The 22,008-nt window shown below is 45.7% G+C and overlaps 1 protein-coding gene across 1 annotated transcript in view; it reads right to left on the bottom strand.

Moving 5' to 3' along the window:
- Positions 1 to 1,394: 1,394 nt before the first annotated feature.
- CDC42EP4 (CDC42 effector protein 4) overlaps positions 1,395 to 22,008 on the bottom strand; it is a 72,427-nt gene continuing 51,813 nt past the window's right edge. Inside the window, exon 2 of the mRNA XM_063961168.1 lies at positions 1,395 to 4,313. Within this exon, the coding sequence (XP_063817238.1) occupies positions 3,161 to 4,093 (933 nt within the window). The 5' untranslated portion in view covers positions 4,094 to 4,313 and the 3' untranslated portion in view covers positions 1,395 to 3,160. The remainder of the gene's footprint in view (positions 4,314 to 22,008) is intronic.

Below are 22,008 nucleotides of genomic sequence, written 5' to 3' on the forward strand. Positions count from 1 at the left end.
ACAATGGTACTAGGCCAGGGGTGGGCAATTAATTTCTATAGTGGGCCACATGAAAATTCTGAACTGTGTTGGAGGGCCGAACCAATGATGCTGATGTTTCTTGCGGTGGTTTATACCGCCACTGTTAGTACGTGATTCTATACTTAATTGTATGTGGTTGTCCTAATATATTTGTGGTTTTATGCACTGTGGCGCACACCCCTTCTTTTTAATTGAGTTGCACACATTACCTGACGGTGGATACGGGAATATGGGGAAGACGCCAACCTAATTAAGAAGGTCTTAAGTGCACCAGATCCAGCGCTGGGTATTTATAGGAGAAAATTAAGAGACAATCGAACCTGGGACTTGTAGTTCCACAAGCAGTACTTGTTGTGCTGACTGAGCGGCGCGCTGTCAGGCAAGGGAGGATGACGGAGGTATCAGGAGGCGCCTTGAGAACATGCTGGCGGTGACTGACAGGGGAGGCGGCCAATAAGGAACGATTGTGTCCTGCAGGATGCACTGTGAGTCACTCGTCCTGTGTGCACCTCAGCCAATAGCATTTCAGTATTGGCTGAGGCACACACAGGACTGTGATTCACAGCGCGTCCTGCAGGACCCGAGCATCCATGGTGCAGGGAGCCTGTGGGAGGAGAGGGGCCGGACAGGGATTGCCAAAGGGCCGCATGTGGCCCGCGGGCCGTATTTTGCCCAGGTCTGTACTAGGCCTATACAGAAATCTTAACTCATGTGAGAGTACGTAACCGACAACTTAAGATGAATATTTGCTTCCTTAACAATTATATTAAATCACACAAGAAAAAAAAATAAAATAACAAAAGGAACACATTTAGGATTAGTGTGACTTAAGCTTCTTTGTCTCCTAATATTGAATACATAAATCGTCAGCAAGGAGTCCTCTAAACGGCAATGCTCCATAGAAGAATAACGGAGGTTAAGCAACACGGTTATTATAAGCAGAATAGTTGTGAATAAGACAAATGTTATGTTATGGCTCTTATACTGGGTACACACTAGACGATATTCTGAACAATATGCCCGATTCCGACATTTCGGAACTACCTATCGTTCATATCATCCAGTGTGTACCCACTATGTCATTGACGATGTGTGCTCCAGCGGATTGCCAACGGCATCCCATCGTCCGTACATCCAGGTCAATCTGGGGATGTCGTTGACAATATCATGCATTTGCCTCTGCTCCCCCTCGTGCCATCATTCGTGGCATCAGCAAGTGTGTGTGCTGCCCGTCGGGACACACCGCACCCGATATCACTGGGTACATACTATCATCTAGTACGTACCCAGCTTGACTCTGTAAAGTGAAACTGAGGTTAATTAGACTGTGTACTTGTGCTGAGCATAAAAAAAACCAATGATTAACTCATGGGTACATTTTACTGTAAAAAATAATTTATTTTTTATAAAGAGTTTTGCCAATGCATGGAGAGTTATTAAAATTAGTGAAATGTGCAATATTTTGTTTAAGATCAACTTGGATTTTTACTAGAATGTAGCAGTAAACGCAGCATAAATTACTATGAGCCAAAGTTTTGCTCAATTAAGATCTTCCCTTTAAGTAACCCATACAGAGGTACCATATTGATCATGAGACTTGCAGCTATTCCAAAAAATATGAGAACCCTTTTCTATTGTACTATTACTGTTTACATATAACATGTTGTTATTTACTGCTGTTGTACAAAAATAAATAAATGATATACTGTATTCCGCAAATGCAAAGTCTTCTAATAAAAAAAAACAAGGTATGATTTGTGTGATATTGATGTCTCAATTGGATAAGCCCAAAAGCGTCAAATCGGGGTGAAAAATGCTTAAGCAGCAAAGAGTTAAATGCATCCAAATCCTTCATGAAAGATATTCTAAACAATAGATGACTTACTGTAATGTAAATAACATATAAAAGAATGGGCACAGAAGACGTTAATAGTACTGATATTTTGGATGACCGATCAGGCAAAAATTTTGCCATATACTACAAGACAGCCATGTCTAATACAGTGCACAGTAAGATGGATAGTGTCATTTTTATTTTACTATGAGTACCATAAATAATAACAAGAATACAAAAAATATCTTCTCATACACAAGAAGGTTTAAGGGATAGAAGTTCCTCTAAAGATTAGCATTACTCCCACAGGAAAATAAGCAATCTCTGCTGATAAAGGAGAAGTTGGTATACAGTTTACTGGGAATGTAAAGGTTAATAGTTGTCAAATAATCTAGAAATGACATCACATGGAGTTCTGTTACCACTGCTCAACATATTATTTAGTTCTAAAGCTTTGGCTTTATTAGAATTGTTTTTGCTTTTCAACAGACACTAAGCGGCCATAACTTAATTGTATCATGTGATCATTGTTAATTCTCCTCCTGCCAAAGCTCAGTCTAGTAATATCTGATTGTCAGTGTATTTGTGCATCACGGGTAATGCGGACACTTAAAAATCAGTGTGACTTTTGATCACTGGAAAACAGTTGATTCGGCAACGGCTGGTTTCTGGAATGCACTGTACAGGCACAGCTGACTGAAAGATCTAGTTTTATCCCGTTTTTGTATTTCGGCTTGCAAAGACTTTACCAACAATGTTTGGGGGCAACTTGCAAAGGAAGAAAACAGGAGTGGGACATATAGAACAGTTAATAGAAACACTGCACAATGTTTAGGTAAATGCAGTACAGGTATGCAGAGAATCAATTCCAGGGTAAACAAGCTGACAAGGCTTGTAGTGATAAATTCCTGCAATGTATGTCTCTGGAGTATTTTACAGCCTATAATCGCACTTCTGAGTCACCTCTATGTGGCAATGTTCCTCATAAGACTGCTAGACTTTAGTGTTGTGCAATAAAGCAAGGTTCTAACATTAGTGAATATTGACACCTTTATAGGATCCACGTGGTCAACCCTTGACCTTTTTGAAACCTCATCAATTTTCTATTTGTATCCTGTTGCTGGAGTACCTTATTGCTATTAAATGTACTTTTGTATAGCTTACAAACTCCATCCACGGTTCCATGAAGAGCGTTTATAGAGCTCATAGATAAAAGGGTTATTGCCAGAATAGCCCCACTTTTCCACTCTATGCATGGTTAGCTTTTCAGCTGAATAATAAGACACAGTCCTCTTACAGTCCTTCCTACACCCTTATCTCATCCTCCTCCCCTTCTTCATCCATAAAGGAAAAGTCTCTTGCTCTTCTTGGTTTCTCCTCTGGGATTCCTGTTGTACCCCTGGAAACTGAATGGCTCTCTTTGGTGGTGGGCTTACTTTTGTGGCTTCCGCTAGACATGGAACCACTTTCTTGGTCAGGGACCAGTGTTGCAGGAATTACTGAAGAAGGACCTGTCTGTCTAGATGAATTAGAACTTTGGCTATAGTTTGTCCCATGTCCATCCAGCTCATCAAGGCTGCAATCAAGATCTTGCTCCCACTGACCCTTTTCCATGACGCTCAATATGTCCCCCAACATAGATGGGCCCAAGTCAATGTGAAATGACATGATGGACTCTGCATGTTTCATGCCATGGCTACTTTTAGGGGCTGTCTCTCGCAGCTCTGTTATTTCTCCAAATTCTACCTCTGTTAAAGTGGGGTCTTGAATGGGTACTGGGCTGCTAGCAGAAGCCCCATTTATGTGTTGTTGCTCCTCAGGCATCTTCTTGACTGGGCTGGAGGACAGACTCTTGGGCATCTTTTTTCTGGATGAACTCTTTTCTGATTCCTTTTCAGTCAGCTGTGGCAACGAAACAGCATTCTTCACAAAGAGGGCAGAGTCTCTGAGTGACCCTAACATGTCTCTGCGATCAGTTCGTGTCACTGAAAGAGAGCGCTTGCTACTCCTGAAGTGTCGGGATAACAGCCCTGGTTTGGAGGTCGATTCTTCTGGCTCTGTCTGCTCATCTCCTTTGCTCAGAAATGATGTGTCTCCAAAAGCATCTCCTGCTCTTCCTATGTGCATGGTGTGACGGAAATCTCCCATGGGTGCACTAATCATTTCCGCCGTGAGGTCAGCCCGCGAGCGCCTCTTGGATGCATTGGGGTTTGTGACCAGCTGCTTCAGAATTGGCATCTTGGCTATTTAAACAACCCAATATTAATTTATTGTAAAAAAAAAATCTGTTGTAATTTCCTCAATACACTTAGCAGTCAATGGGTATAGTGTTCTCATGCAGATAATGAGTTAGGACTGAAGCAAATTTCCTTGAGAAACTTTAAGGGAGTTCCCAAGAAGGCAATATGTTATTCTTGTAGAGGCAAGATTACTGTGAATCACGATCATCCAACATATCCTGTGATAGAAAACAGCAAAGAAAGAATGTCAGCTTCTGATATAACTACAAAATACATAACAACAATTTACACAGAACAGTACAGTATAATATACAATAACCTACATAACGAAGGACATCTGTGTAAATTAGGCCAGATTTAACAACAAGTGATATTCTAGTTGTCGCTTGTTACTAATTTTAAATGGTGCTCAAACCAATCAGCTCCTAACCATCATTTTTCAAACACATGACCGTTATGAGCTGACTGATTGTAAAATCAACCCCTAAATATAATATATTAAAGTGTCCTGTTTTGAAACTGGCCCAGTTGCAATGCAGATACAGAACAGTCTCTCTGCTGACATAACAGTGTGAGAAGAATGGGAAACAGGCTGATGTTAGGAAAAACAAATCACAGAATGGACAAAGAGCAGATAGTGGAGCAAAACAAATAGGTAGAGGAAAGTTATAATGGAAGGGCAAATACTGCAGTAGAATAGGGAAGGCTACAGTGACTTGGAGAAAGTCCTTTGTGGTGACAATAGAAGTGGCATAATAGCAGTATCAGCCAATGTGGATGCTACAGGCCTCTGAATCTCACTGAGGCCTGTAGCATCCACTTAGTATATTGGGCCTAATTCAGACCCTGTCGCTGATGTGCTAAAATCGCGATTTTTGCACATCTGCAAGGTCCTAAACTGCGACCTGGAGGGGGGCGGGAACGTAGGCAGTGGGCTACTTGAAACATGCGAAAGCATCACCACCTTTTCGCATGTCTGCGTGTGTGTGTTTCCAGATATATTGTTTCCTCAATCCACCTTAAGGGCCCTACACACCTAGCGACCTACCGCTGAGCTGCCCGACGGACAATATGGCAGACGGGCGACCCGGCGGCGGGGGGAGTGAAGTTTCTTCACTCCACCCATCACCCGGCTCCACAGCACTGCATGCTAATATGGACAAAATTGTCCATATTGGCCTGCATGTTTAAACGAGCACCAGCAATGACGAGCACCGGCACCAGCAATGACGAGCGCGGGGCCGTACATCGTTCATCACTGGTGCATACACACTGAGAGATATGAACGAGATCGTTTATATCTTTCACTGGTATCGACTGTGTAGGGCCCATAACTTTGCCCATACATTACAGATATATTTCAATGATTTGCAGATTATTTTCAGTTAAACAAATCTGCAAATCTTGAAAGACTCATCAGTCCACTTGATCTGTGAAATTAAACATGTTGAAAAACCTGATCTAATAATTCCAATCGATTTGTGGCCGAAACATTGCAGATTTATTGACACAATCTGTCAGACTGTCCCAATTTATTACTGATGTATGGGCCCCTTAAGATAAAAAACCAACCAACTAGCTTCTGTCACTTTTCAAACACAGGCTGTAGCATGGCAGTTAGGGGCTGATTGGCTGGTACTTTATCCACTTTATCTCTCTCCAAGGCTTAGTACATAGACCCTATTCGGGGAAATGTATTATAGTGGCATATATTGTGCCGCTATAGCTCTTCTTGTTTCTCCTCTTTACCGAGGCATATTAACATCTCGTTTGCCGGAGTGGGGGAGACAGATAAAGTAACAGCCAATCAGCTCCTAACTATCATGATACAGGATGTGTTTGAAAAATGACAGGAACTGGTTGGTTGGTACTTTATCTCCGTCCACTTTGTCTCTCTCTGAGGTTAGTACATAGCTCTTTTAGACCTTACACTGCTTGCCAAGTACTGCAAAATTGCATATAAGTGCAGAGATGCCTAAGCCAAGTGTTTCACAAATCTGGTTGTTGTGGATCTCTGTCTTTTTTTTCCAATCCTCTAGCTGGAGCCCAGGGACGCTAATTATTGGCTGACACATTTTAAAAGATCCACAGATGGTACTAATTATTTTGATTAGTTGTTCTTGAGGAGACCATAAAAATATGCAAGTGAGTGTCGCTTGAGCCTGGATTTGAGAAACACTAGTCTAGGCTAATGAATGTGCCATTAGCCTACTAACAAAGCGGTGTTGCATGAAGACAGATCAAAGTCCCTTCAAAATACTGCTATGGGGTCTTGTCTTGACTCGTTATACCGTTGTATGCTGGTACATGGTTTGTACTGTCCATGGGTGGGCACAGCAGTAACAATTTTGTAGAGTTTAAGGTTTCAGCATAAGGCTTATATTGTAAGTATAAAATTACAGGTACTGTACAGTTGCAGAAGAAAATGAATTTAACAGCCTTGGTGAGTACATGGAGTGTTGCTACTGGGAAAATAACAGAGGTGTAATGTTATGTGAAAGAATAAAAGGTTGATGACCAAACTTTCATATCTGCCCATAAACAGATTGTCCAGAAGATAATTTCTGGGGCTGCATAAATAAATATATATTGTTTATCGGTCTAACATAGTACAATAGCTTACTTTATATTTATATATTCCTAGCAGTTGCCCTGGTAATACTTTAAGGTCTGACAGGGTTGCCCAGAATCTCTAGGAACAATCAACCTAGATTAACCCAGAGGTCCCAAAAAACTGTTATCTCATTTTTCCTTAGCGCTACTTTGCCCTGCAAATCAAACCCTAATAAAATTCTGCCATAATAAAACAAATATATATGTTTGCTCCATAGACTCAAAATATCATGTGGAATATTATGACTACAGAAAGAGAGCATGTGCCTGGAGAATGAGAGCTTGGAGTCAGGGCCGTAACTAGGTGTGTGCGGAGGCGACACCGCACATAGCGCTGCAGGGTAGGGGGTGCTGTTGGCAGCAGTTGTCAATTATTATCTGTTTTAATTACTTTCACTTGCAGCTTCCCCACTTTTTGAAGTCCAGCATCTTCTGACCACCGCTGTCTCCTTCCCTGACCCCTTCTGTCACTAATACCTATACAACAGACATGAACTCAACTTGAGATTTCTTTGTTATTCAGTCACACTGTCCATTACATTTCAAGATACTGACATACCCAGGATTCGAACACATTGCCTGTGGCATTGCAGTCAGACAATCTATTCATTGAGCTACTTGCCCTTGCATAGAAAGGTAGATAATTCTAAGCTGGAGAATTCTGTAAAAAATTGGATGAGTGGCTACACACTATGGGAAGCAATCACAAGATCGCTTGTTGGGATCCAGGTGGTCACAATGCCGACACCGGAATACCGACAGGCGGTGAAATGCCACCACCGGAATACCCGCGCCTCAGGCTTTTCTCCCTCTGTGAGTGTCCACGACACCCATAGAGGGATAATAAATCCTGTGGTGAACGCAGCGAGCCACCGTGCCCGCAGCGCAGCGAGACGCATGGGGCTTTCTAGCGCTTGCCCCGCTGCCGGCATATTGGTGGCCGGGATCCCGCTGTTGGTATCCTGACATCCAGGATACCGGCTGCCGGTCATAGGTATGTATTTCGCACACTACATACATTAGATCAGCTCAATTGCAATGCTGATTAATTTTTTACAAAGCACTAGTAGCTTCATATAGTGTTCATAATTTTTATGCCGGATCAAGTAGCTAGATAAGTAGGGTGTTTCATTAGAATTCAACAGGCAATGGGTTTGAATCCTGCATATGGCAGTATATTGAAATGTTATACTTAACAAAGGGTATTATAACTGAATAACAAGCTCTCAAGTTAAGTGCACAAATGTGGTATAAAGAGGATTGTGTCCAAATCCATTTTCTTGTAGTGGTCTATAAATGAGTGTTATTTATATATATATATATATATATATATATATATATATATATATATTATATACATATATAATTTCCTTATTGAAACAATTGCACATAATTAATGGTGCTCCCTTAAAGCTGTTCCACAAAGGTCCAGGATAAACAAAACTCCGTAAAAAAGGGCACTCACAGTTACAAATAAACACATGAAATTTTATTTTCACCCAAGTTGGGCACTTTGTAATAAAAATCTCAAAGCATGGTGGCTCAGCTTCAATATCAAATAGATCCACTGTCCTATTATGCTGCAATTTCATAGATGTCACCGCTATTTAATGCATCGTTGCATGAGCTTTCTCTGGGATCAGTCGTCCTTATTGGAAAAAATGGGGGAGGGGGGGGATGGGGTGCGCCAATTCTCTCTCTGGCACAGGGCACAAAAAAGTCTAGTTATGGCTCTGCTTGGAGTGTTGTTACTGGATATAGGAAACAAGGAGTGATGTGACTGGGGAATGGGAGCAGACAGGAGTGTTGTGACTGGGGAAAGGGAGGGTGGAATGCTGTGACTGAGAAATATAAGGTGAGAGAAGTTTTGTCATTGGGGAAATGAGGGTGGAGTGTGACAGCTGAACTGGAGGGTGGAGTGATGTGACTGGGAAATATAAGCTGAGAGAAGTTTTGTCATTGGGTAAAGGAGGGTGGAGATTGACAGCTGAACTGGAGGGTGGAGTTATGTGACTGGGAAAAAGGCGCAGAGAGTTGTGTTGTGATTGGGGAAAGGAAGAGTGGAGTGCTGTGACTGGGAAATGGGAGCCCAGAGCAGAGTGGAGTTTGTGATTGGGGAAAGGGAGGGTGCAGTGTTGTGACTAGTGAAAGGGAAAGTAAAATGCTGTGACTAGGAAATAAGAGCAGAGAGGAGTTTTGTAATTGGGGACATGGATGAAGTGTTGTGACTGGGCAAAGGGAGAATTGAGTATTGTGAATTGGGAATAGGAGCAAAGAAGAGTGCTGTGATTGGGAAAATAGGATTTTAATTACCTACCGGTAAATCATTTTCTCGTAGTCCGTAGAGGATACTGGGGATCCATTTAGTACAATGGGGTATAGACGGGTCCACTAGGAGCCATGGGCACTTTAAGAATTTGATAGTGTGGGCTGGCTCCTCCCTCTATGCCCCTCCTACCAGACTCAGTCTAGGAAACTGTGCCAGAGGAGACGGACATACTTTGAGAGAAGGATAAAGGATCGTGCTGAGATTTTGAACCAGCACACACAAAAAAGAGGAAAGTGTTGCTAGCCAAACTTGAAACAGGAACAGCAACAGCTGAACAAACCAGAATACTTAACCAAATAACAGTGCAGGAGGAACGAAGCACTGGGCGGGCGCCCAGTATCCTCTACGGACTACGATAAAAGGATTTACCGGTAGGTAATTAAAATCCTGTTTTCTCTTACGTTCTAGAGGATACTGGGGATCCATTTAGTACCATGGGGAAGTACCAAAGCTCCCAAACCGGGTGGGAGAGTGCTGAGGTACCTGCAGAACTGATTGACCAAATTGAAGGTCCTCAGAGGCCAAAGTATCGAACGTGTAGAACTTTGCAAACGTGTTCGAACCTGACCAAGTAGGTGCTCGGCAAAGCTGTAAGGCCGAGGTCCCCCGGGCAGCCGCCCCAGAAGAACCCACCGACCTAGTCGAGTGGGCCTGTACAGATTTAGGAACTGGCAATCCTGCCGTGGAATAAGCATGCTGGATAGTGAGCCTGATCCAGCACGCAATTGACTGCTTCGAAGCAGGACACCCAATCTTTTTGGGATCGTAAAGAACAAACAGCGAATCCGATTTCCTGTGACGAGCTGTTCTCTTCACCTACACCGTCAAAGCCCTCACAACATCCAAAGACTTTGAAGTAACAAAGGTGTCGGTAACCACCGGAACCACAATGGTTGATTGATGTGAAACGCAGACACCACCTTAAGAAGAAATTGCTGACGAGTCCTGAGTTCAGCTCTGTCCTCATGGAAAATTAAATATGGGCTCTTGTGAGACAACGCCCCCAGCTCCGACACACGTCTTGCTGAAGCCAAGGCCAACAGTGTGACGGTCTTCCACATAAGATATTTTACGTCTACCTCTTGTAATGGTTCAAACCAGTCTGATTGGAGGAACTGCAGTACTAAATTGGAGATCCCAAGGTGCTGTGGGAGGCACAAAGGGAGGTTGGATGTGCAGAACCTCTTTCAAAAATGTCTGGACCTCAGGGAGAGAAGTCAATTGTTTCTGAAATAAAATGGACAATGCCGAAATCTGGACTTTTATGGAGCCCAGACGTAGGCCCACATCCACACCCGACTGCAGAAAACGCAGGAAACATCCCAGATGACATTCTACCGCAGAATATTTTCTGCTCTCACACCAAGAGACGTATTTCTTCCAAACATGATGGTAATGTTTATACATAACCCCCTTCCTGGCTTGGATCATAGTTGGGATGACCTTGTCAGGGATGGCTCTCCTGGCTAGAATCAGCCATTCAACTTCCATGCCGTCAAACGTAGCTGTGTTAAGTCTTGATAGACGAACGGGCCCTGTTGCAGAAGATACTCGCAAAGAGGTAGAGGCCACGGATCTTCGAGGAGCATCTCCATAGGGTCCGCATACCAGGCCCTTCTTGGCCAGTCCGGAGCAATGAGAATTGCTTGAACCTTTTCCATTTTTATTCTTTTCAGAATTCTTGGGATCAGCGGAAGTCGCGGAGACGCGTACACCATCTGATAGACCCATGGAGTTGTCAGAGTGTCCACCGCCACTGCCTGTGGATCTCTTGACCTGGAACCGTTGGTTGGAAGGTTGACAAGGAACCGCTTGAGCTTCTTGTGGAGACGAGAGGCCATCATGTCAATTCGTGGATATCCCCACCGTCGTGTCAAGCACCTGAACACTTCCGCGTGAAGGCTCCACTCTCCCGGCTGCAGGTCGTGTCTGCTGAGGAAGTCTGCTTCCACAGCGTATTTTTCTGCCCAGAGGAGAATTTTTGACACCTCTGACATTGCTGCTCTGCCTTTCGTTCCGTCCTGTCGGTTTATGTACGTCACTGCTGTCACACTGTCCAACAGAACCTGAATGGCCCGATCTTGAAGAAGATAAGAGGCCTGCAGAAGTGCGTTGTATATAGCCCTGAGTTCCAGAATGTTGATTGGAAGGACGACTTCCTGACTTGACCATCTTCCTTGAAACTGCACCCCCTGGTTGACTGTTCCCCAACCTCTGAGGCTTGCGTCTGTGGTTAACAGTATCGAATTCTGAATCCTGAACCGTCAGCCCTTGATTAGGTGAGAAGTCTGTAGCCACCACAGAAAGGAGATCCTGGCCTTTGGCGACAGACGGATCCTCTGGTGCACGTGAAGATGCAATCCGGACCATTTTTCAAACAGATCGAGCTGGAAGGGTCTTGCATGAAACCTGCCGTACTGAAGCGCCTCGTAAGAGGCCACCAATTCCCCCAGATGGCGAATGCATAGATGCACCAATAACTGGGTTGGTTTCAGGACATCCCAAACCATCGACTGGATTACCAATGCCTGTGTCCAGTATCATTCCCAGAAATGGGAGCCTCCGAGTTGGCTCTAAGTGAGATTTCGGAAGATGTAGAATCCACCCGTGATCCAGGAGTAGTTTGGTTTTGAGGCCAATGCTGTCCAACAACCTTTCCCTGGACAGTGCCTTTATCAGAAGATCGTCCAGGTACTGAATTATGTTCACTTCCTGCTTGCGAAGGAGAAACATCATCTCTGCCATCACCTTGGTGAACACCCACGGTGCCGTGAGGAGACCAAATGGCAAAGCCTGGAACTAGTAGTGACAGTTCTGCAGTGCAAACCGTAGACAAGCCTGGTGAAGTGGCCAGATCGGAATGTGAAGGTACGCATCCTTGATATCCAGAGACACTAGGAATTCCCTCTCCTCCAGACCTGAGATCACCGCTCTCAGAGACCCCATCTTGAATTTGAACACTCGTGTTGTGAGCCACGGCTGTGGCTCATTCCTGTTTTGCATGTCAGTTAGGTATTTTATGTTATTCTTCTGTTCATGTTCCCCGTGGGTGTCATGGGGTGCTCGGAGCTCACCCTTAAGGAGGGGATACTGTTATGAACCACAGGTAGTGGTTCATTCCTATTTTATGTTTATAAGTAGTCTTGCAGGCCAGGATTTCCCGTTGCTCTGTTTAAGAATACTCTTGGTTGCTGCCGCTGGTTAGTCTGCAGCTTGTTCCCATGTGTTCAGCCTCACCTGGCTGCTAATTGCATCTTGTCAGTTTGGAGTCATGCAACAGGGCAGCTGCATGATATTATTAATTAGGCCTCTCTGTTATAGGCTGGCTCAGTGCAATTCACAGACGCTGGTGATATTTCTAGGTTTCCAGTCTGCTTGAGTTCTGAGCTTGTTCCTGCCAGTTCCTGAGCTCCTGTGTAGCAGTGTCTGTCGGGCTGCTTCCTGTGTCGATTCCTGTGTCAGTCCCTGTGTCGATTCCTGTGTCTGATCCCGTGTCCTGCTGTTAAACGTTCCTGTCCTGAAGTCCAGTGGCTTTGCCTGTGCCTGGTCAAGTTTCTGGCTTCTTGGTGTCCACCGGTCTGTCGTTTGGGATTCTGCCTGTCCTCCAGTTCTGAGAGTCTGTGTCGGCAGCATTGGGGGTTCCTGTCCGTTTGCCAGTATTCGTACCGGTTCCGTGAGTAGCGGCTCTGCCGCGTCCGTCGGCCTAGGCCGCTGTATTCCGTTATTATTTCTGTCACTGGTGTTTTGCAGAGGGTTCTGCTTATGCTGTCACCGCCGGTCCACAAAAGTATTGTGTCGGCGTGTGGTCAGCATTTCCTTTGTTGTTCTCTTCCTTTGGCGGCAAGCCGCACATAATTTGGTTTTAGGTTTGTTAGTAGCCCCTGGCCTTGTTGTTTAGTTAGAGGGCCCCTTGTTATCACCCTGTCTCGGTTCACTCTTTGTCTCTCATTAAGACCTGAGGGGGCATCGAAGTTGGGCAGACGTAATCCGCCCTTCAAACGCGGCTGCCATGGGCTCAAGCAACCATAGTCTCGCAAGAGTGTACTGACAGCACGGGCGAGACAACGGAGATAGGGCGCCAGGGGCTATTCCCTTTCCATTCCCCTTTCCCAGCATTACGTCCTGGTGCTCTGGACTCACTTCATAACATCTCCCTTGTTCTGAGCACCAGGAACCTAACACTCGTAAGTACGGGTTCAACGATTTTAGATTTAAAATCGGCCTTACTGAACCGTCCGGTTTCGGTTCTACAAACAAGTTGGAATAACATCCCTTGTTTTGGAGATGCGGTGAAACTGGAACAAAGACCTGAGTCTGTACCAGTTTTTGAATGGCATCCTGTAAGGTTATACTTGCCTATTGTGAAACGTGTAAGCCTGATTTGAAGAATCTGTCAGTTGGGAGTTCCTGAAACTGTAGTCTGTAGCCCTGGGAAATAAGATCTATGACCCAGGGAGCCTGGCATGTTATCCAGATGTGACTGAAAAACTTTAGTCGGGCTCCCACCTGCCAGTCCTCCAGGCATCGCGGTCCACTGTCATGCTGAAAGCTTTAAGGAAGCAGAGCAAGAGCTCTGTTCCTGAGAACCGGCAGCTGCTGGTTTACGTGGTTTACCTCTAGCGCCTCTGGTGGCTGTAGAAGAACCTCTGATAGCTTCTATAAGAGCCTCTATTCCCTGTGACAGAGCAGCATCCCCCCTTCTGAGTCCCCCTCCCCCTCCTCCATGTCTGACCCTTGATCATCCGAGACTGCAGGATATGGGAGAGAACGTTTTTGCGGATAAATGGTAGGGGTCTGAGACGCTGGTTTGGGGACTGAGTCTCTTCATAAACTCATCCACAGACTGTCTTAAGTATTGCGTCTCTTTCTCATTGCGGGACAATTTAGTAGAAATATGGGAAATCATTCCTTTAATAGAATCCAGCCATGCTGGTTCAGCCCTGCTAGCCTGGGAAGGTGCACTACACTAAGTACACAGTAGTGAGCCCCTTGGGGAAGAGGAACACTCTGCCGTACATGAAACGCACACTTTGCCTGACATATTGTAAATGTGACAGCACACACACACACACACGAGAAAAGGTCAACAGCACAATTAACCCACAAATTGTCCTTCCAGGGGGACACAGAGATATTATGGAGCCAGCACACCGTACCCTTATCGCCAAGCCAAGCTTAGCCGGGTTGAAGACTTAGTACCCAGATTGGGGACTTAGTACACTAACAATCGCTACCCCCCTGCTATGACCCCCTGGTACCGCTAAGGTAATATGGAGTCACTCCGGAGGAGCTGCGCGTCCCTGTCCGTCAGCGTCTGTGCCCACTGCAGAGGAAAAAATAGGATTTTAATACCTACCGGTAAATCCTTTTCTCTTAGTCCGTAGAGGATGCTGGGGATGCTTCAAGAACCATGGGGTATAGACGGGATCAGCAGGAGACATGGGCACTTTAAGACTTTGAATGGGTGTGAACTGGCTCCTCCCTCTATGCCCCTCCTCCAGACACCAGTTTAAGGAACTGTGCCCAGGGAGACGGACATTTCGAGGAAATAATTTATTGTTAAACCACGGTGAGCGTCTTAACCAGCTCACACTTCAAGCATGCCGCAGAACATGGCACTAAACAGAACAACAGCCAACGGCATTAAGAATATGCAGCAATATGCTGACATAAAACATAACACAACCTGTGTGTAAACACAACCAATAACAGCAGAACGCATGCCACGGCATGAATAACGTCAGCATCAGACTGACTTAAACGCAACACAACATGTGTGTAACCATAACCCAATAACTGCAGATACAGTACGCACTGGGATGGGCGCCCAGCATCCTCTACGGACTAAGAGAAAAGGATTTACCGGTAGGTATTAAAATCCTATTTTCTCATACGTCCTAGAGGATGCTGGGGATGCTTCAAGAACCATGGGGTTTATACCAAAGCTCTAGAACGGGCGGGAGAGTGCGGATGACTCTGCAGCACCGATTGACCAAACAAGAGGTCCTCATTAGCCAGGGTATCAAACTTGTAAAACTTTGCAAAAGTGTTTGAACCCGATCAAGCAGCTGCTTGGCAAAGCTGCAATGCAGAGACCCCTCGTTCAACCGCCCAGGATGAGCGCACATTTCTGGTAGAATGGGCCTACACCGATATCGGTAACGGCAATATCAGCCGTAGAATGAGCATGCTTAATCGTATTACCGATCCAGCGTGCAACAGTCTGCTTGGAAGCAGGAGCCCCAATCTTGTTGGGAGCATACAGGATAAACAGATCCTCCGTTATCCTAATCTGAGCTATACTGGCGACCTAAATTTTCAAAACTCTGACCACATCGAGAGACTTCAATTCCACCAAGGCTTCGGTAGCCTCCGGTACCACAATAGGTTGGTTTATGTGAAATGATGAAACCACTTTTGGCAGAAATTGCTGACGAGTTCTCAACTCCACTCCATCTTCATGGAAGATTAAACGGGGCTCTTGTGAGTCAAAGCCGCTAATTCAGACACCCGCCTTGCGGCTGTCAAGGCCAACCGCATGACCACTTTCCAAGTGAGGAATTTCAACTCAACCTTATGTAAAGGTTCAACCAATGAGATTGCAGGAACTGCAACACCACGGTAAGATCCCATGGTGCCACAGGGGGCACAACGGGAAGTTGGATGTGTAACACTCCTTTTACGAAAGTTTGAACCTCTGGAAAGGAGGCCAATTGTTTTTGGAAGAAAACCGACAAGGCTGAAATCTGAACCTTAATCAAGCCCAACTTAAGACTCGCATCCACACGATCTTGTAAGAAAAATGGAGAAAATGACCCAACTGGAATTCTTCCGTAGGAGCCTTCTTGGATTCACACCAAGACACATACTTTCTCCAAATACTGTGGTAATGTTTTGACGGTACTCCTTTTCCGCCTGAAGAAGAGTAGGATGACTTCACTGGGAATACCCTTTCGGGCTAGAGTCCGGCGTTCAACCTCCAAGCCGTCAAATTAAGCCGCGGTAAGTCTTGGTACACGGACGGCCCCTGCTGTAACAGATCCTCTCGCAGAGGAAGAGGCCAGGGATCTCCTATGAGTAATTCCTGAAGATCTGGATACCAGCCCTCCTTGACCAGTCTGGAACAATGGGGAACACCTGAACCTTTGTTCGCCTTATGATCTTTAGCATCTTGGAAAGAGTGGAAGTGGAAGGAACACATAGACCAACTGAAACACCCCCGGTGTCACTAGGGCGTCCACCGCTATTGCTTGAGGGTCCCTCGACCTGGAACAATGTCTCTGAAGTTTCTTGTTGAGGCGAGACGCCATCATGTCTATTTGAGGAATTCCCCAACGACTTGTCCCTTCTGTGAAAAACTCTTGATGAAGACTCCACTCTTCTGGATGGAGAACGTGTCTGCCGAGGAAGTCTGCTTCCCAGTTGTTCAAACTTTGAACGCTCATCGCTGACAGAGCATGTATATGTTTCGTCGCCCAGCGGAAAATCTTTCTGGCTTCTGCCATTTCTTGCTCCGTTCTAAACGGCCCTTAACTCTAGACCGGGAATGTGGTGACAAGTATCCCAACTTGACCCTCTTCCTTGAAAGTTTTTCTCCTGTGTGACAGCTCCCACGCCTCGAAGGCATGCATCCGTGGTCACTAGGATCCAGTCCTGGAACCCGAACCTGTGCTTAGGAAATGAGAACTGCGCCGCCACCACAGGAGTGAAATTCTGGTCGTGAAAACAGGATCATCCCAGGTGGGAACCGGACCGCTTGTCCACTGGTCCCGCTAAAAACACCCTGGCATGTAACCTGCCCACTGAAAAGCCTCGTAGGCCGCAACCATCTTTTTTAGCAACTGAATGTATTGATGGATGGACACTGTTGCAGGTCTGACCAGACTCTGGATCCTCAGAGCCTTTTCCACTGGAAGAGAACAACCACTTGGTTACTTGACCTCGCCGTAATCAGGAGAGCATCTCAGTATAGAATAATAATAACAACTCCTTACTATCGAAGGACAACCATCGTACCGCCCTCACCTTGGTGAAATTGGTAATGACAATCCTGAATTGCAAATCCCAGGTAAGCCTAATGCGGAAGAAACCGTAATTAGACCTCCTGTCTCCTTTTTCAGATTGGAGTTCCCTGCCATGAGAGATCCCATCTTGGATTTTAATTTCTTTAAGTAGAAATTTTGGGATTTCAGATATAGTATTAGTTTGACCGAGCCGTCCGGCCTCGGGAGCACGAAAAAACTTGAATATCAGCCTCCCTTTTTTTTTTTTGTGACCGGGAGAGCAGGACAATGACTTGATCCTGACACAACTCTATTGCGTCGCATACTACCTCCCCGTCCAGAGGAGAATCGGTAAGCTCTATTTGAAAAATCAGTGAGGGGAAAGTCTGGAAACTCCAGTATGTCCCCCTTGGGACTCTATTCTTAAACCCCACTGGTCCATGTCCGTTCCAGGACTGACTGAAGAGTTTTAGACGTGGTCTCACCATTTTGGGCTCCCTCAAGATAGACCCAGCATCATGTGGTGGATGTGGCAGAACAGAGGATGATTTCTGCTTCCACGAACTTGAAAAGGACGCTGACCTCTTACCTTTTCACCTTCCTCTACCTGCAAAGAAAGGGAAATCCGTATCTATTCGGCCGAAATGACTGCATCCTACAATAATGCATCACCAACCGTTGTGAGGGAACATAGGGCAAGAAGGTAGACTTACCAGTGGCATCTGCCGAGATCAACTTAACAAGGCCATCACCAAACCAGGCTTCACCTTCATAGGGCAGAGACTCTAGTTCTTCTCGGAGTCAGCATCAGCATTCCATTGGTGAATCCACACCGCCCTCCTAGCCGAGACCACCATGGAATTGGCCCGCAAACCCAAGAGTCCTATATCCATTGTGGTCGCACGGCAGTATGCTGCAATGTTATAGATATGACGCAACTTAAGGAGTACCCAATCTCTCCCCAGGGTAACTATCTGGGATGACATGGTAACCGACCATTTCTGCATACAACTACTCCCCCATGCGCATGTAATGCAAGTATATTCAACGTACACGCGGACACATAATTAGAGTATCACATAGCTTCCTGCATACGATCCTTTGTGACAGGGCCCTGTGCAGAACAGGGGGTGACTCTCACTTTATTCTATCCACGGCGGGAAAAGAATAAACACTCGGAATCCTCATGAGGATTTGAAACCATCTTGTCACGGCTGACCCATAGTTCTTTCAACAGAGTGCTCAGCACATGAGAAGGAATAACTTTACCTCAGCATTCATTATAACATTTTTTATATATATATTTATATATATATCTATATACTTTTAAATACACATACACACACACACACATATATATATATATATATATACATACAGAAAAAAGAGGCGGCACTCCCAGCGTTTTTAAAGTGCAAAAAATATCTTTTTAGTCAAGAACGACGTTTCGGGGGGTCTCACCCCGTCATCAGGATAACATGTGCATCTTACAAGAACAAACATTTATACTTACATGCCGCCCGTTCCCCGCCCGCCACCGGCCGCAGTCCACGGACGCCAACAGCTACTTCCGGGTTCAAGACCCTGACGTCACCGGAAACAGTGAGATCACGTGAGTCTGCGCCGGGAGGTCTGAGGGAGACGAGCAGCACGTGTTTACATGTCACCATAGTAACAATACACAAACATGTGAACACACAGATAATAAGAATTTACTTACCGATAATTCTATTTCTCGGAGTCCGTCGTGGATGCTGGGGTTCCTGAAAGGACCATGGGGAATAGCGGCTCCGCAGGAGACAGGGCACAAAAAGTAAAGCTTTAGGATCAGGTGGTGTGCACTGGCTCCTCCCCCTATGACCCTCCTCCAAGCCAGTTAGGTACTGTGCCCGGACGAGCGTACACAATAAGGGAGGAATTTTGAATCCCGGGTAAGACTCATACCAGCCACACCAATCACACCGTACAACTTGTGATCTAAACCCAGTTAACAGTATGATAACAGCGGAGCCTCTGAAAAGATGGCTCACAACAATAATAACCCGATTTTTGTAACTATGTACAAGTATTGCAGATAATCCGCACTTGGGATGGGCGCCCAGCATCCACTACGGACTCCGAGAAATAGAATTATCGGTAAGTAAATTCTTATTTTCTCTATCGTCCTAGTGGATGCTGGGGTTCCTGAAAGGACCATGGGGATTATACCAAAGCTCCCAAACGGGCGGGAGAGTGCGGATGACTCTGCAGCACCGAATGAGAGAACTCCAGGTCCTCTTTTGCCAGGATATCAAATTTGTAGAATTTTACAAACGTGTTCTCCCCTGACCACGTAGCTGCTCGGCAGAGTTGTAATGCCGAGACCTCTCGGGCAGCCGCCCAAGATGAGCCCACCTTCCTTGTGGAGTGGGCATTTAAAGATTTTTGGCTGTGGCAGGCCTGCCACAGAATGTGCAAGCTGAATTGTACTACAAATCCAACGAGCAATAGTCTGCTTAGTAGCAGGAGCACCCAACTTGTTGGGTGCATACAGGATAAACAGCGAGTCAGATTTTCTGACTCCAGCCGTCCTGGAAACATATATTTTCAGGGCCCTGACAACGTCTAGCAACTTGGAGTCCTCCAAGTCCCTAGTAGCCGCAGGCACCACAATAGGTTGGGTCAGGTGAAAACGCTGAAACCACCTTAGGGAGAGAACTGGGGACGAGTCCGCAGCTCTGCCCTGTCCGAATGGACAAACAGATATGGGCTTTTTTGAGAAAAAACCACCAATTTGACACTCGCCTGGTCCAGGCCAGGGCCAAGAGCATGGTCACTTTTTATGTGAGATGCTGCAAATCCACATATTTGACTGGTTTTAAACCAATGTGATTTGAGAAATCCCAGAACTACGTTGAGATCCCACAGTGCCACTGGAAGCACAAAAAAGGGGTTTGTATATGCAATACTCCCTTGACAAACTTCTGGACTTCAGGAACTGAAGCCAATTCTTTCTGGAAGAAAATTTACAGGGCCGAATTTGAACCTTAATGGACCCCAATTTGAGGTCCATAGACACTCCTGTTTGCAGGAAATGCAGGAAACGACCGAGTTGAAATTTCTTTGTGGGGCCTTCCTGGCCTCACACCACGCAACATATTTTCGCCACACGTGGTGATAATGTTGTGCGGTCACCTCCTTTCTGGCTTTGACCAGGGTAGGAATGACCTCTTCCGGAATGCCTTTTTTCCCTTAGGATCCGGCTTTCCATCTCCATGCCGACAAACGCAGCTGCGGTAAGTCTTGGAACAGACATGGTACTTGCTGAAGCAAGTCCCTTCTTAGCGGCAGAGGCCATAAGACCTCTGTAAGCATCTCTTGAAGTTCCGGGTACCAAGTCCTCCTTGGCTAATCCGGAGCCATGAGTATAGTTCTTACTCCTCTACGTCTTATAATTCTCAGCACCTTAGGTATGAGAAGCAGAGGAGGGAACACATACACCGACTGGTACACCCACGGTGTTACCAGAACGTCCACATCTATTGCCTGAGGGTCTCTTGACCTGGCGCAATACCTGTCCCGTTTTTTTTGTTCAGACGGGACGCCATCATGTCCACCTTTGGTATTTTCCAACGGTTTACAATCATGTGGAAAAAACTTCTCAATGAAGTTTCCACTCTCCCGGGTGGAGGTCGTGCTGAGGAAGTCTGCTTCCCAGTTTCCATTCCCGGGATGAAAAACTGCTGACAGTGTTATCACATGATTTTCCGCCCAGCGAAAAGTACTTGCAGTTTCTGCCATTGCCCTCCTGCTTCTTGTGTCGCCCTGTCTGTTTACGTGGGCGACTGCCGTGATGTTTTTCCCACTGGATCAATACCGGCTGACCTTGAAGCAGAGGTCTTGCTAAGCTTAGAGCATTATAAATTTACCCTTAGCTCCAGTATATTTATGTGGAGAAAAGTCTCCATACTTGATCACACTCCCTGGAAATTTTTCCCTTGTGTGACTGCTCCCCAGCCTCTCAGGCTGGGCTCCGTGGTTACCAGCATCCAATCCTGAATGCCGAATCTGCGGCCCTCTAGAAGATGAGCACTCTATAACCACCACAGGAGAGACACCCTTGTCCTTGGATATTGGGTTATCCGCTGATGCATCTGAAGATGCGATCCGGACCATTTGTCCAGCAGATCCCACTGAAAAGTTCTTACGTGAAATCTGCCGAATGGAATTGCTTCGTAGGAAGCCACCATTTTTACCAGGACCCTTGTGCAATGATGCACTGTTTTTAGGAGGTTCCTGACTTGCTCGGATAACTCCCTGGCTTTCTCTTCCGGGAGAAACACCTTTTTCTGGACTGTGTCCAGAATCATCCCTAGGCACAGCAGACGTGTCGTCGGGATCAGCTGCGATTTTGGAATATTTAGAATCCACCCGTGCTGATTGTAGCAGTATCCGAGATAGTGCTACTCCGACCTCCAACTGTTCCCTGGACTATGCCCCTATCAGGAGATCGTCCAAGTAAGGGATAATTTAGACGCCTTTTCTTCGAAGAAGAATCATCAATTCGGCCATTACCTTGGTAAAGACCCCGGGGTGCCGTGGACAATCCAAACGGCAGCGTCTGAAACTGATAGTGACAGTTCTGCACCACGAACCTGAGGTACCCTTAGTGAGAAGGGCAAATTTGGGACATAGAGGTAAGCATCCCTGATGTCCCGGGACACTATATAGTCCCCTTCTTCCTGGTTCGTTATCACTGCTCTGAGTGACTTCATCTTAATTTGAACCTTTGTAAGTGTTCAAAAAAAATTTTTTAGAATAAGTCTCACCTAGCCTTCTGGCTTCAGTACCACAATATAGTGTGGAATAATACCCCTTTTCTGTAGTAGGAGGGGTAATTTAATTGTCACCTGCTGGGAATACAGCTTGTGAATTTTTTCCCATACTACCTCCTTGTCGGAGGGAGACTTGGTAAAGCAGACTTCAGGA

Source organism: Pseudophryne corroboree, chromosome 3 (genome assembly GCF_028390025.1).
Source record: "Pseudophryne corroboree isolate aPseCor3 chromosome 3, aPseCor3.hap2, whole genome shotgun sequence".
Lineage (NCBI taxonomy): Eukaryota > Metazoa > Chordata > Amphibia > Anura > Myobatrachidae > Pseudophryne > Pseudophryne corroboree.